The sequence below is a fragment of the Vigna angularis genome, chromosome 3 (genome assembly GCF_016808095.1).
Source record: "Vigna angularis cultivar LongXiaoDou No.4 chromosome 3, ASM1680809v1, whole genome shotgun sequence".
NCBI classification, from domain to species: Eukaryota; Viridiplantae; Streptophyta; class Magnoliopsida; order Fabales; family Fabaceae; genus Vigna; species Vigna angularis.
Genome location: NC_068972.1, coordinates 9,320,659 through 9,337,117, shown reverse-complemented (window position 1 = coordinate 9,337,117; position 16,459 = coordinate 9,320,659). Strand labels below are relative to the sequence as shown.

At 30.9% G+C, this 16,459-nt stretch overlaps 1 protein-coding gene across 3 annotated transcripts; it reads left to right on the top strand.

The window, feature by feature from the left end:
* Positions 1–615: 615 nt before the first annotated feature.
* On the top strand, positions 616–7,848 carry LOC108324136 (amino acid transporter AVT1C). Of its 3 annotated transcripts, none has more exons than XM_052874960.1 (13): positions 616–791; positions 1,253–1,485; positions 1,879–2,186; positions 3,797–4,011; positions 4,289–4,312; positions 4,501–4,681; positions 4,999–5,215; positions 5,478–5,613; positions 6,003–6,024; positions 6,413–6,556; positions 6,699–6,742; positions 6,819–6,881; positions 7,532–7,848. In XM_052874960.1, exons 2-13 carry the CDS (start codon positions 1,307–1,309, stop codon positions 7,628–7,630), a joined length of 1,632 nt encoding a protein of 543 aa, XP_052730920.1. In that variant the 5' UTR covers positions 616–791; positions 1,253–1,306; the 3' UTR covers positions 7,631–7,848. The 3 variants fall into 3 exon arrangements, with proteins under 3 accessions (XP_052730920.1, XP_052730921.1, XP_052730923.1); XM_052874961.1 differs by having other exon boundaries at positions 616–795; XM_052874963.1 differs by lacking the exon at positions 616–791 and adding an exon at positions 853–1,041.
* Positions 7,849–16,459: the final 8,611 nt, after the last annotated feature.

Below are 16,459 nucleotides of genomic sequence, written 5' to 3'. Positions count from 1 at the left end.
TAAAGATATTAATAGCAATGAATATTTTTGTCATTCATCCAAAGAGTTGGAGAAACTATTTCTCTTAATTTAATCACATTATTTATTGTTTAATTTATTTTCTTAAAAAATGTGTAATACTACTCTATATCAGTTTAAAAATTTTAAATAAATATTTGAAAGCGTAATTTATAAATTAAGTCAGTTAAAAAAAGATGCAACTTAATTATTAACGTAAAATAAGTAATTAAATTTAAAAAGATGGATAAAAATAAGGGAAAAATTAAAAAAATTATTTAATGTGAAGAAATAATGCGTTTTAACTATCAAAATGTTAGCTTCAAATGGAAAGAAAACAGTATTACCTATTATAGGGAGGATTTGAATCCCTCCAAGACATGAAAATAAAATGAATGTGAAATTATTATTATTATTATCATAAATTTGTAACTGTAAGATTTATTATAGCATTAGATAAAGTGGTTACTGGCAGCATGGTATGATATGAATCTGATTCATGAGCTCTTACAAGAAACAAAAGAAAAATGGGGACCCATGCCAGCATGACAACATGGCAATTGGCTATCTATTATCTCCCATTAATGTACGGCTACGATTTCTTATGTCCCTGCACTGTCGAAGACAGAGTACAGATGTGCATAACAATAAACTGCTACACTTTCCATCATTCTTCTGCTCTGTCATCCCACAGTTATTTTCAAGTTTTTCAGTTCACACAAACACCACCTAAACCGCTATAAGACTTCCCAACATTGAGAGTGCAGTGTCATTCAAAACACCTGATAGCAAAGGTAAGTAAGTACCCACCTGTTTCTTTTATCTGTGTTCTTGTTTTTCATTTCTTTCACTTTCTTTCTTTTCAAAAAATTTAAGGAAACGTACAAAACGAAAACCATAAGAGGAAACACTTTAAAGCTCTTACCTTACCACCCCCTTTTTTCCTTTCCTGCCTTGTGTTTGTTTTCTGGCTTCACTTAATCAAACTTATGAAAATGCATGCATAGCTAAAATCTAGCTGGATTCTTGAGTACAAGCTTCTCAGTAAGAATACTTAAAAGGAAGCTTTTTTAATCTCAGCCCACGTGTAGTTTTTTTATTTTGGTATTAGAAAAAAGGTTAAAGAATAGGGTAGGGTTGATCCCGGCGCAGATTTTATGTTGTAAAATTGCCTTGAATTTCTTATAAAGATTTTAAAGATTCTCTTGCTTTCTGCTCATATGATGTGTTTTATGAGTGTGGTTATTATGTGAAGGTTAATTGTTGAAGGGATTGAGGATTTTTGAACGGAGAGAGAACTTGAAGGAAGATGAATAATTCTGTTTCAGAGAACAGTTTTATCATCGAGAGTGATGAAGAGGATATGGAGAAGGATTTGAACAAAGGTGGAGGTGATGGTAACGATTCTGATTCTTCTAGTTACTCAACTGAAAACCCTCCACAGAGAAAGCCCAGTTCTTACAACATCTCGTGGCCACAGAGTTACAGGTCTTCTATTTTTTTTGTTTTAACAACACTGGATTTGTGAATTTCTCATGATTGTGTTTTCTCTTGTCTTTTTTTCTTTTATGTTTCTAAAGTGTCAAAAGGGCACCTCTAATTTCTCTACAAATATGGTTAATTGTCTTTTCTTTTCCTCCTTTTTCATTACGTTTTTGAAAAGTGATTTTGCCTTTTTCATGGTGAATGTAAAAATTGTTTCGAACCTTTTTCTGGTTAGTTTTGGGTTTTAGAAGAAACCAGAACATGCCACTTGTTCTTGACATAGTCAACAAACTATGTCCAGAAGTTGAAAAAGAAATCTAACAACTTCATTTTGGTGTTTCCTATGTGAAGTGCAGAACTGAATACTCATATATTGTTGTTGATGGCGTGTTTCAGGCAATCTATTGATCTATACAGTAGTGTGCCATCACCAAACATTGGATTTTTGGGCACATCCTCATTGTCAAGACTAAGCAGTTCTTTCCTTTCTACATCACTAACAAGGAGGCACACTCCTGAAGCACTTCCTTCAGTGACAAAGCCTCTTTTACAAGAACCAGAAGATGAGCAGCATCAGAGACGTAGCTCTCACACCTTGCTTCCTCCTCTTCCTTCTAGAAGATCTTCTTTGATTAAGAAGGACTCCAAGGTTTCTCATGAAGTTCCCTCTCATCACTGCTCTTTTGGACAAGCTGTGTTCAATGGTAAATTGTTGTTTCTCTGTTTGTTATGTTCTTGGTTTGATCTGTGCCAGAATTCTGTTCTATCATGAGAAAACACACTGTTCAACCTTATCTTCTGAATAAATAAAAAGGAAAATAGAAGGAAGAAAAAATATCAAATCATTATTAGGGCAAATTGAATGAATAATGATACAATGTACTGTATATGTTTGTTTCTTGTCATTATGATAAACTATGTTTCCACTTTTATATCAGAAAATTTGAACATCATTATATAATAGGAGAAATTTTCTACGTGCAAACAAAATTTGGTGAGAAAAGAGTGGTGTGCATTATTTTTTTTTCTTTTTCATTCGGACATGATCATGATTCTGGGTTTATAGAGCTTTGAAAATTGATATAATGCACGACTTGCATTAAAAAGAAGCTAACAAGCAGATAACACTCTAAAAAAACAGCGTCCTTATGAGTTACATGACAAGAAAAAAACATGGTGGGTATACACTCTGCCCCACTTAATGGATTTGGATTGGAATATGGATCGGATTTGACCAACATTTTAAATTGGGAGGTGGGAGTAGATTTGAGTTATGAGAACTCACAGAAACCATTTTAAAGTGACAATGATTCTTGTGTAACATATTGTACATGGAATAGAGTGTAAAATAATTTAGTGATTATTTTGTAGAAAAAAAAAGGCAAGTTAACACTCCTAAAAAAGATAATCACTTGATAAACAATATATTAACATTTTAATTTTTAATTTAAAATACTAATATATATTATCATTTTGTGAAACTATCGTTTTTGTTCTTTAATACGAGAAAAACCAGCTTCTAAATAATAATTGATTTTCGGAGAACATGTTTTAAGTAGGTTATAATCATATTTACATCTTCTGATCATTTTTTGTTTTTTATGATTCAAAAGATGAGTTTTTTAAAGGAGTTTTTCTTTGTATGAAAACCTTAAACAAATATTTACCTTGAAAGTCATTTAAGCCCAAAACTGGGCGCGGTATATTTAAATTATAATGGAATAAATAATAGAGTTAAGCTTAACAGTTCAAATAATTAGTTAATTCCTTACTTCACTCTGTGAATTATTTAATTTAAAATTACTTGAACAATATTTTATTAGAAGATAAGGTTTGGGTATTCATTTATTGGTGGCAATGAAAGTCATTTAGAACATATATTATTTTTTCTGGAAAACTGCAATTAAGAAGTCCAACAGACATACTCAATGAATCCTCTGACTGGGGGACCATATTAGGCAATGATGTAACTTTTGCTGGCTTATCAGCCCTACCCAAGTTAGACAAGTGATGATTCAACCACTTTGTCAGCATCACTTGTTCAAAAACTACAAATTTTCTCATTTCTTAGTTGACCATGATCTTATATCTATATTTAATCTGTACTAAAGCTAATCACATGCATCTTTATATTCATTAGAATATTGTAAATTTTGAACTGCATGAACCTGAATCGTTAAAGATAAGTTTTTATACCTTAAATTGTAAAATGAAACGTAAGATAAAATATTTTAGACCATCTGGTTTGAAACTTGATGACCCCTGCAGTGCAGTTGGTGCTTTTTCCTTATCCATCGTAGTTTGGATTTTGTAGGCATAAACATTCTTTGTGGTGTTGGAATCCTTTCTACCCCTTATGCTGCCAAAGAAGGTGGATGGTTTGGGATCTCAGTCTTGTTTCTTTTTGCAATTATTTCATTTTATACTGGGCTGCTCTTGCGTTCCTGTTTGGACAGTGATCCTGAGCTTGAAACATACCCTGATATTGGCCAAGCTGCTTTTGGTACTACTGGACGTATTGCAATTTCAGTTAGTCTTCCCTTCATGATTCTCTTTCTTACGTGTATTTCTGTAATCACTCATTCTCATTTTTCAAACACTGATTCTCTGTTTTGATTTAAGATTTATGTTTTATGTTCATTTTATAGGTTGTGTTATAGTTCTGTCAGGTCTTGAAATCTTAAGATTTTTTATGTTCCCATGTCTTTATCATACATTTCTAGTTGGACAAATTCCATGTTAGTTAAAAATAACTATGTTTCTAATCACCTTTTAATTCTTTCTCCTGTTTTTTCTTTGAATGCAGATAGTGTTGTACGTGGAATTATATGTAAGTACAACTGCCTTCACTATTCCATTAGATGTCTCATCCAATGTAATTTGTTACAGCAAATTGAAAATGATGAAATTCTATGTGGCTACCTGTTTGGATTCCACTGTTGCATCTTGTTAGATACCTATTATAATTTTTATAAATTTATAGCAACTACTTTCCCTATTGAATATTCCTTCATGCAGGCTTGTTGCATTGAATATATAATTTTGGAGGGCGACAACTTGTCTTCCTTGTTTCCAAATGCACGCTTGAATTTGGGTGCAATTGAAATGGATTCACATACACTTTTTGCTGTGCTTACTGCCTTAACTGTTCTTCCTACTGTTTGGCTCCGTGATCTAAGAATTCTCAGTTACATATCTGGTAAGTGCTTCTTTTTTGGTGATTAAAAGTTAAAGCTTCGTCTCATCTACATTTGGCTCTAAGTCATTTCTCAAACAAGGTTTTATCATACTTCATGTTGTTCTTTTCTGTATTGGAATAGGCTTTGTTGTTGCTGTGAAATGAAGTTCATGTGCATCTTCTCGAATTTTATTCCCTAGTTGTTATCATTCATTCTTGGTTACTATAACTGCTCATGAATCTGTCTTATGTTTTGGCAGTCAGCAGTCATATATGATGCTGTCATCATTATTTGAAAAAGCTTATTATAAACTTGTACTATGTTTTTTTTCATATAGCTGGTGGAGTTATTGCATCCATTTTGGTGGTTCTCTGCTTGTTATGGGTTGGAGTAGACAATGTAGGATTTCATAGCAAAGGGACAACACTCAATCTTGCAACTTTTCCTGTTGCTGTGGGTCTCTATGGTTACTGCTACTCTGGACATGCTGTTTTCCCGAACATTTATTCATCCATGGCAAATAAAAACCAATTCCCTGGAGTGCTCTTAGCATGGTAAATAACTTTTGGCCATAATCCATAACTGGGTTGACACTAGTCCTTCCACTTATTAGATCTAAGTCTTGTAAAAAGGCAACTTACAAGTATATATAGAAGACATGATGATCTCTTTTAGGTAAACTAGTAGAGAAGTGTAAGCAAGGTAAATCACAATGCCTCAAGATGTGGAATATATTTGCATAGGATTTTTATTTTGTTCACTGGAATTTCCTTTTCTGAATCTAATGTACACAAGTGTGATTTTTCCTTTCCTCAGTTTTGGTATTTGTAGCTTATTGTATGCTGGAGCTGCTGTTATGGGATACACAATGTTTGGTGAAGCTGTACTCTCTCAATTCACTCTCAACCTGCCTCAAGAATTGGTAGCAACCAAGATTGCTGTTTGGACCACGGTATACATACTCTCTTTGGACCTGTTTGTATGAGTTTTTTTTATAAGCACTTTTGGGAGAGAAAAATAAGAAGAAAAAAAGGGATATCTGCATAAGTTAAAATTAGCTTATGCACTAGTTAAAAATAAAAATGTTAAACTGTTATATGATAGGGCTTCTACAAATTAACTTATGCATTAAATAATTTCACCCATATGAAGAAGTTGCTATTTTTTAATTTTCGTGTGCCTTGTTTTGAGGTCAGTGAAAGGGTTGGAGAAAGAGCTTCTATATTTCTGTCTCATTTATTATTCTCATACTATACTTAGTTAATTCTGTATCAGCAAACTATCAATGTTCAATAAACTACATAAATAACCAACATTTTATCTTTTTCTTTTATTTTGCAGGTGGTTAATCCATTAACCAAATATCCTTTTCATAGGGTCCTTGCATAAGTAGTTAAATTCATGAGACTCATGAATAAGAAATGGTTTTGTTTTCATCCTGCATTTAAAAATTTAAAATTCCTTCTTGTTCTAAAGTGATATTTGAGAGAAATAGGAAAAAAGTATCTTTTGCAAAATGCTGCACAACTGAAAACATTTCTAATTACCATCTTGCTTTACTTGGGGAAAAAAATTATAAAACCTGATAAGTGTTGATTGAAGGTGAAAGTATTTGACAGGAAAGAATGTGTTATATCCGATGCATGTTTGAAAATGTGTTCTATGACATGACATTTCTCTTGCATCCCCTTTTTAAAGAACTCTCACACTGTGAGCAAAGGAAGTTGTTTTTAACTTAATTAGAATCACATTTGCATTGACTATATCTCCGGTGGCAATGAGTCTAGAGGAGTTGTTACCATCAAACCATGCCAAATCTTTTCTATATTGCTTCTTCATCAGAACAGGGTTGGTACTTTCCACCCTCGTTATTGGTCTCTCAGTTCCCTTTTTTGGTGAGTCAATATAACTTCTTTACTAAATCTGGAAATTATTTATTTATGGATGGACCAACTTTCTCATTTCAGAAAATCATCGTACCATGACATAGTTGTACCATGTAATATGAACAGCATATGTAATTTTTCTTTTTTGCAGGTCTCGTTATGTCATTGATTGGATCATTATTCACAATGCTTGTTGTAAGTCTCATTCAGTTTATCTGTTCTTGCTTACTGATCTCGACCTTTTATTAATTAAAACCATCCTTGATCACAGTCTTTGATACTACCCTGCGTTTGTTTCCTGAAAATCTTGCGAGGCAAAGTGACACGATTGCAGGTATGATGAGGATTTCACTCTCAATAATACTCTGCTCAATAGAACATAAATTTCGTATCTATATTTTTCCTTATAATTTTAACTTCTTAATATACCTTACTATTTATCTCTCATTTATGATAAATGTGTAAATCTTTGAGAATTACGTGGAGAAAAGGTTATTCTTGAAAAGAGAGAAAACGGGTTGACTTAAATTTATAAATGGACAATAAAAAGAAACAGTTTTCTGTAAAAGGTGAATCTATAAAAAGTACAGCATTGATGAAAAAAAACAAACTCTTTAGGACTCTTCAGAGTATTGAACATGGTGGCAGATGAATAGTTTCCCCTTAAAATTAAGACAACTACTTTTAAGTCTAACTTAAATTTATAAAATTAATTTATAAGGTGATGTTTGAACTCATTTATATATTCTGAATTTGTTTTATATCTTGTGGACGAAAGATTTTCAGTAAAAACTTCAAAAACAAATATTTTGATATTAACATAGCATAAAGCATACAAATGAAAAGCAATTTTTGAAGCAGAAGGGTATCATTTTGACACTAATACACTTAAACAAGACACTCAAGAATCTATGGCAAAACTAATTAAGTTTGCGTTATAGTAAACTCTAACGCAACTTTACCTTTTATTTCCTATGTCTACAGGCAGCAGTTTGCGTTACAATCATCACAGTAGGAGTTGTCTGTTCTGCTTTTGGAACATACTCTGCCCTCTCCGAGATTATTAAGAGTTTGAGGGGATGAACATGTAGTCTGTCCAGTTATTCTATATGTTTGGATTGCACATCCACAATTTTGAGTCACATTTTCACTTGACACACTTTTCATTTCTGTTTTTTGTGGTTTTCTGAATTTTCAGTTACCTTGTCATGAAAATTTCACTCATTTTTATTGAGGTATTGGTAATCAGAGATTGTGAGGACAGATTAAGTGAGCTTTGTTAAAGAGAACTTTTTGTTCTATATTGAAAGTGTTGAGTGCAATGTTTTGGTGACTATAAAGGATCTCTATAACCATTGAATGCAGAAATGTTGAGTAACCAAAAGGGCTCCTAAATAAATTATAGCACAATGAATAAATGGCACATAAGTACAGTGTTTTCAACTTTTCATTCAAGACAGCAAGGTTTGTTAGCTCATACTTGTAACCTTACTTTGTTTCCTTGTTATTTATGGATCATAAAGACATGGTTGAATAAACTAGATTCTCATCCATGAAGTTGTGGTTGCACTGGTGAAGCTTATAACACATTAACTTCACTAACCATTTCATCATAATTTTTCAAGTCTTCTTCCTTCATTACACTTTGAAGAACCGTAATCAACTTCAACAACCATCAAAAGCTTAAGGTATTTTTTCATGACTCTGCCACTGTGATTCGTAAATCATTACTTGTATTCTAAAATATAGAATATAATAGAGAGGAGAAAAGAGGAAAGATGTATATGATAGTACATTTTAGTCAAAGGCAAGTTTACCATATTTAATATATTACTCTTTTTTTTTTAATTAAGTTGTTAAATGTATTTTTTTTGTCTTAAAATTATTTTAAAAAAATTTATTTTATTTTTAATTTAAATATATATTTATTTCATTGTCATTTTTTATGAAAATCATATAAAATATATCTTTTTAACAAATGTGAAGTGGTTAGCATGTGAAGAAACAAGTTTTATCATTGATTATAATATAATTGTTACGTATTATTTGTTAGGAATAATGTTTTGCATGACTTTTATAAAGTGTAAGAGAAAATACATGCATAATTAATTTATGAGCGAAACAATTTTTGAAAATGATTTAAAAACAAAAAATATATTTAATTTTAATTAACTTGTATATTTTGCTAAAATTCATGAATAAATGTGTTTATGGCTCGATTTAGGATTTAAACTAATGCATTTAAGGGATTTTGTGCAGAGATCTTATAATTGTGATTGTTTAAAAGATATTTTTTTCTTTTTTTTTAATAATTGGAAAGTTTGAATGGTTATGAAAATTTGTACCAAATGATTATTAAAAATTATATTTTTGTGTACAATTTTTTTTTAATTTGGTACATTGATTATTTTAACATTGTACTTTGGTTTATATGATTATTGTATGTTTTGTATTATTTTCTATTTAAAATTTCTAAATATATAAATTATACATGATGGATAACTTATATACACAATAGTTTTTTATTTATTGTTATTTTTGAAATAATGGAAAATTAACCACTAGCGTGAAAAAAAAGTGTTTTCAAAAGTTTTTTTTTACTTATTTATTATGTAGTTTTGTTTACATATTTGTAACAAGTAATAATAAGTTTTCAAATATATATTATAATGTAAGAAGAAAAGAATGTACTAACACAAATATTTTATTTTCTATTTTATTTTTATTTGAAAGTTAATTTTATACTCATTTGATATTTTTAATTTTTTTATTTCTATTTATTTTATTATGCATAAAATTTATTTTATTTATTTATATTTATTTTCTTACCATATGTACATAAAATTTATTTTACCTTTTTATCCATTTATTTTACTTTTAAATTAATTGTCTATATTATTTTTGGGATTAAATATGTTTTTAGTATTTCAAGCGTTTTTGGATTTAGTCTCTCTTTCAAAGTTTGCTCATTTTCATCCTTTCCCTTAATGAAACTATAAGTTTTAGTCCTTCATGACCAATGACGTTAATTTTTTCTGACGTTAATTTTTTCTGACGTGGCTAACGGTTCTAATTTTGTTTTTGACTATAATTAAAATTAAAAAAAATATATTAAATTGTAGGGTCAAAACTGGAATCTTTTTTCTTCTTTCTTCGTGGGTTCATCTTCTAGGGACACTCTTTTCTTTTCCACCTTCAACCAGCCATGGCCACCGGAACTAGATCGAGTTCTCGATGAGTTTTCTCTGCCATTGCCGAAGAAAATTTAGTTGGTCGTAGCAGTAGTGAGTCTACCAGTTCATCTTTCTCTTCTTCCTCTTCTGCTTCCCCAAATCGCTTTCATTCCATTAGTCTCTCTCCTCCTGTGAGCATAAGCTCGAGAAGATCACAACCAAGTTGCCTGAAAAAACTGTAGCACACCATTCTCCACCGCCACCTCCAGTGGTGATTAGAAGATCGTCGTCCTTGTCCACACGGTCGTCGCCTTTGCTAGGTTTCGAGCATCACATGTCGTCGTCGTCTTCAATTTTGTCGACCTTGGAGCGAAGGGAGTGTCAGTCGCCATCATTGTCTCCGCTTTCTCTGTTGTCGAGGAAAAACCCAAACCCAAATCCAGATGGTGAATCATCCCCAGGACTTGTTTTACTTGAAAAGACGCAATTTTTTGGCTTGTCCAAGTCCAAAAGCGACATTGGGTCGCCGAGATTGTCCAATGCTTCTTCCACTGGGAAGTCCTCGGCGTTTTCTCTGTCGTTTCCAGATAAAGGGATGAACTTGGATCATGCGTTGGATCAGTCTCCAACCATATTTGATGTTTCATATGAGTCTCCGACCAATTGCTCCATCGAGTAGTAGTGTTTTAGCCCCTGCTCCACCACTGTTGTCGTCACCACCTCCGCCAGTTTCGCGACAACGTAAGCAGTGGGAGATGGCAGTGCCTTCTCTCGTGACGCTAGTAGGTCAACAGGTTTCGAGGCCGCTTGCACTAACGCCTCCTTCCAGGCCTTTTGTGTTGCAAACCCCAAATACAATGGTTTCTCCGGTGGAGTTGCCACCTATTAGTTCTTAGAATTTCAAGGAGAGCTCTGTAGTCATCTAAACCTAAGTTGAAGCCTTTGCATTGGGACAAAGGGAGGGCAAGCTCTAATCGTGAAATGGTGTGGGATTAGTTGAACGAGGAAATGATCGAAACTTTGTTTGTAGTGAATACGCCAAACCCAAAACCTAAGGACACAACTCCTTACTCGGTTCTTGCCCCGCAAAATCAAGACCATAGGATGCTGGATCCTAAGAAGTCCCAGAACATTGTTATCTTCTTAAGAGCACTTAATGTAACTATAGAAGAAGTGTGTGAATCACACTGTTAGAAGGTGTTGGCTATGGCTAGTTGAAGATGGAGAATAAAAGAGTGTCTCAGAAGACGAACCCCATGAACAAAGAAGAAATGAGATTCCACTTTTTTGACCCTACAATTTAATATTTTTTCTTTTAATTTTAATTATAGTCACAAACAAAATTAGAACCGTTAGCCACATCAGAAAAAATTAACGTCGTTGGTCATGGAGGACTAAAAATTACAGTTTCATTAAAGAGAAGGATGAAAATGAAGCAAACTTTGAAAGAGGGACTAAACTAAAAAACGCTTGATAGTTGAAGGACAAAAAACATATTTAACCCTTATTTTTGTATTCTTAATATTATCCTTTCATAACATTTAATTTATTGGTCATTAAATGAATTATTAAAAAATAATTTATATTTAAAGTATAAATTTTTTATACAATTTTTTTAATTTTATCTTTTTATGATTTATAATTATTTGATCATTAATAAAATTAAATTTAGAAACATATATATTTTTTTAAAATTATATATATATATATATATATATATATAATTTGATATGTTTAAAAATATATTTTAACTCTATCATTTAATATTTAATAATTTATTATTTTAGTTCTTAAATAGAAATACTATTTTTTTCAAATTTGAAATTTTATATCAATTTCTAAAATGTCATGTATAAAGTTTGAGTTATATTGTTATACGAGTCTCTACATATATTAATTAGATGAGTATAGCAAAAAATATTAGATGACTAAAAAAACATATTAGATGAGTATTTCATAACCTGATTAGACGATTCTTATAACATATGTTAGATGAGTTTATTCATACAGTGATTACACCATCACAACAATATGCGTTAGACTAGTCTCTTCATACACATATTAGATGAATTTATTAATACACATTAGACAACTATCCATTCTATGATACAAAAGTCTTGCAATATACATTACACATTAGACGATTTTACAATATACATTAGACGAATGTGTCTATATACTTATTAGACGAGACTATTAAAAGATATTGAACGAGTTTGTGAATGCATTGATTGGACAAGTCTAGCAATTCACATCACACCAGTGTATTGATACACTATTTGATATTTTTAACGAGTCAACTCTACATATTTCTATATATCTTTTATAAGTTTAGAGAATCTATTCTATTTTTGCACATGTTTTATCCTTTATATTTTTACAAAACTTACTATTTGTATTTTTATAGACATATTAACTTTCTAAACCTATAAATTACTTTTAACGTTGATTACATGTGCACAAAATACTTGTTAAGGAAGCTCACACGATCCATAAACATCACTATACACGACCTGCAATGTATGTAACAAATGAATTTCTAGATTGTTTGCTAATCCAACGGTTTTCACAAACTTTGACAAAAACTTTAATAACTGGAAGACTACTTACTAAATTTTTTGAACTTAGTCGACTTAAATCTCTAAAGTTTAAATGATCAATTCTTAGATGTCATAGCCAGGATTCATCAAATAACACTATAACGAAAAGACACTAGGTTTAAAGGCTACTCAAATTTACCTTGAAGGCTCTATTCCTGACTAATGGAGCTCTAATTACAATTTTACAATATACATTAGACGAATGTGTCTATATACTGATTAGACGAGACTATTAAAAGATATTGAACGAGTTTGTGAATGCATTGATTGGACAAGTCTAGCAATTCACATCACACCAGTGTATTGATACACTATTTGATATTTTTAACGAGTCAACTCTACATATTTCTATATATCTTTTATAAGTTTAGAGAATCTATTCTATTTTTGCACATGTTTTATCCTTTATATTTTTACAAAACTTACTATTTGTATTTTTATAGACATATTAACTTTCTAAACCTATAAATTACTTTTAACGTTGATTACATGTGCACAAAATACTTGTTAAGGAAGCTCACACGATCCACAAACATCACTATACACGACCTGCAATGTATGTAACAAATGAATTTCTAGATTGTTTGCTAATCCAGCGGTTTTCACAAACTTTGACAGAAACTTTAATAACTGGAAGACTACTTACTAAATTTTTTGAACTTAGTCGACTTAAATCTCTAAAGTTTAAATGATCAATTCTTAGATGTCATAGCCAGGATTCATCAAATAACACTATAACGAAAAGACACTAGGTTTAAAGGCTACTCAAATTTACCTTGAAGGCTCTATTCCTGACTAATGGAGCTCTAATCACAATTTTACAATATACATTAGACGAATGTGTCTATATACTGATTAGACGAGACTATTAAAAGATATTGAACGAGTTTGTGAATGCATTGATTGGACAAGTCTAGCAATTCACATCACACCAGTGTATTGATACACTATTTGATATTTTTAACGAGTCAACTCTACATATTTCTATATATCTTTTATAAGTTTAGAGAATCTATTCTATTTTTGCACATGTTTTATCCTTTATATTTTTACAAAACTTACTATTTGTATTTTTATAGACATATTAACTTTCTAAACCTATAAATTACTTTTAACGTTGATTACATGTGCACAAAATACTTGTTAAGGAAGCTCACACGATCCACAAACATCACTATACACGACCTGCAATGTATGTAACAAATGAATTTCTAGATTGTTTGCTAATCCAGCGGTTTTCACAAACTTTGACAGAAACTTTAATAACTGGAAGACTACTTACTAAATTTTTTGAACTTAGTCGACTTAAATCTCTAAAGTTTAAATGATCAATTCTTAGATGTCATAGCCAGGATTCATCAAATAACACTATAACGAAAAGACACTAGGTTTAAAGGCTACTCAAATTTACCTTGAAGGCTCTATTCCTGACTAATGGAGCTCTAATCACAATTTTTTTCATAGTATCACAAATTTCAAGAAGATTTTCAACCAAGTTCATCAAATGCCCTTTTTCTAGTAATTGACCCATACTGATCAAATTACTCTTCATTCTAAGCACATACAGAACATCTAAGATAAAAGATCATTGCTCCTAGCCCATTTTTGGGTAATAACCAAGACATCTCCTTCAGCTTCAGCTTCAATGGCCCTATATCTGCAAATGTCACTGTGTTTTTCTTTCCTTTTTCAAGATCGACAAGCCACTCTTAGTGACCAGTCATATTATTCAAACATCTTGGGTCTATATACCAAATTTAATCATTCTTTCGATCTGGTCGGGTGACCATCATCAAAATCAATGGTTCCTCAGAGCTTCGCTACTTTCTTCCTTCATACGAGCTTGGTGATCTTCACTTGAATCTTGATTACTTGGTGCAACTTTACACTCTGTAGAATAGTGTTTGATACGGTTGCAATTAAAGCATTTGATTATTTTCCTATTTGTCTTCTTCTTTTTGCCTCGCCAAGTATTGGGTGATGTTTTTGTTTAGTGTTCTCCATTTCCCTTTTCATGATATTGCGTATGACTGCCTCTATTGTATCCTCCATTGGAATTTCTTCCACACCCTCTTCCTTGAAAGTTTCCATGCACATTATTGTACCTACTCTTATATGATGTGTGAGCCTGTAGAACTTGATCATCACTGGACAAAGACTTATTGAATTATGCTCTTGTACTGTTAGCATGGTTATCAAACTCTCGAGACTCGTTAACTCGTACGAGTTTACGTTCCTAGTGGCTTCTGAGTTAACTCGAAAGTAAATTTTTTTCTGCGTAAACTCGGTAAAATCGACTGTGAAATTGGTAGGATCGTATAGAATCGTGAGTTTTGAGCGATTCTGCGAGCTTGAAAGAGGGAAAAAAAACGAGGTCGTTTGGGGTTTAGGCTTTCATGTCCTGATTGTCACTATCTCTCGCGCCTCTCTATCGCCTCACCTCCTTAATGAATGTGTCAAAATTAATGACAATAATCCAAGTATTTATGTTTTACAATATTTATTTTTATGAACAATATATCTATAAATTTTATTTATTTAAAATTATATAATTTTGTAGACTTATTTGAATTAAGATATTATTTATATAATATTTTTTCATCTGAAGTAAACTCTTACGAGTTTACAAGTTGAGTTTATGAGTTTACAAGTTGATTTTACGAGTCGAGTTTACTCGATTTTCACGAGTTTACGTAAACTCTTGAGTTTGATAACCTTGATTGTAAACAACGAACTTGTATTGAGATAAAACGCAAAGACTTATATGCAAGTCAGCAAGCAAAACTACTAACTACTTTTCTGTTGTTTTTAATCACAGCCTAACAATAATAATCAAGGAGTTATAAAATATGTTTATTTGATCATATTTTTAAATAGGGTAAATTTTTATTTACTTTATAGATTATTTATTCTTTTATTTTATTTTTGCAAGTTTGTCATTAATACTAGTGGAATCCACTGTATAAAGTGATTCTCTTACTTTTTTTTTTGTATCATGTAATAAAATTTGGAATTTTTTACTCGAAAAACATAAAGGAAGCTATTTGTATTGTTGATAAAACCTCATAATAGATTATGTAGATGTGAATGTTTTGTGATTACACTATCTTGAATTTTGTAAAGTGATTGTAATTGATTAAAAATATGTTTGAATACTCAAACTTAAAAGTGTGTTTATATTGAAGGATGAATTTAACTTAAGGGTGTGTTCATATTGAAAGATGAATTTAAGGAAGAGAGAGTGAATAAATGTAAGGGGATTTGAAAGTAAGTTGACGGTTTTTCCTTCTGAGAAGATTTAGAGGTGAGTAGGAGTGAATTTGAAAATAAAATTTGTAAAAATTAATATAAGATTTAACTAATGTGATAAATAAAAAAATATTTAATTGATAAAAATTGAAAATTATTAAAATTTTCTTAGTGGTAAAAGTATATAAAATGATATTTTGAATAATATTAAATTATAAAAAATTAATGATAATATTAAGTAATTTTTTTATTGTTAAATAGTGAAAGAGGATCAATTCATTCCCCTCCTTCGTCAAGGGAATGGATTCTCAACACCAATACATAACAACAAATGAATTATCATACGTCTCATGAAACTTTAATTTTAAAAAATAAAATAAAAGAAATCTGGTAAGACAAGAATAATGAATAGTAAATCCTCTCAAATCTCTTCACATATAGGAAGATCTCTCATACCCCTCTCCTACAAAATCCTTTCTCACATACCACTGCAAATTGTTAGAAACAAACACACAAAAAACATTCATTTTTCCATCTACACCAAAAGTGAATCGCTAGAAATGAACACAGCATAAATGCTGCTAAATTTGGTTTGATAAATGAGTATTTGAAATGTTTTAAATTGAATATTGTTAATGTTAATTGGATGTAATGGCTAGATTATAGTTTTTTTTTTAATTAAAGTGCAGTGTAATGTAAATAAGTATAGTAAATTTATATAATATTTTTTATGATAAATTATGAGCATAAACATACATACTTTCATTCAAGAAAATAAGAAAATAATATTGATTTGAAAGGATTAAAAAGATGATGTTTGAAATAAACTTTTGAAAACTCATTGATTCTACTTCTTTGATTTTTTTTTTCATATTTTCGCCCAAATAAAA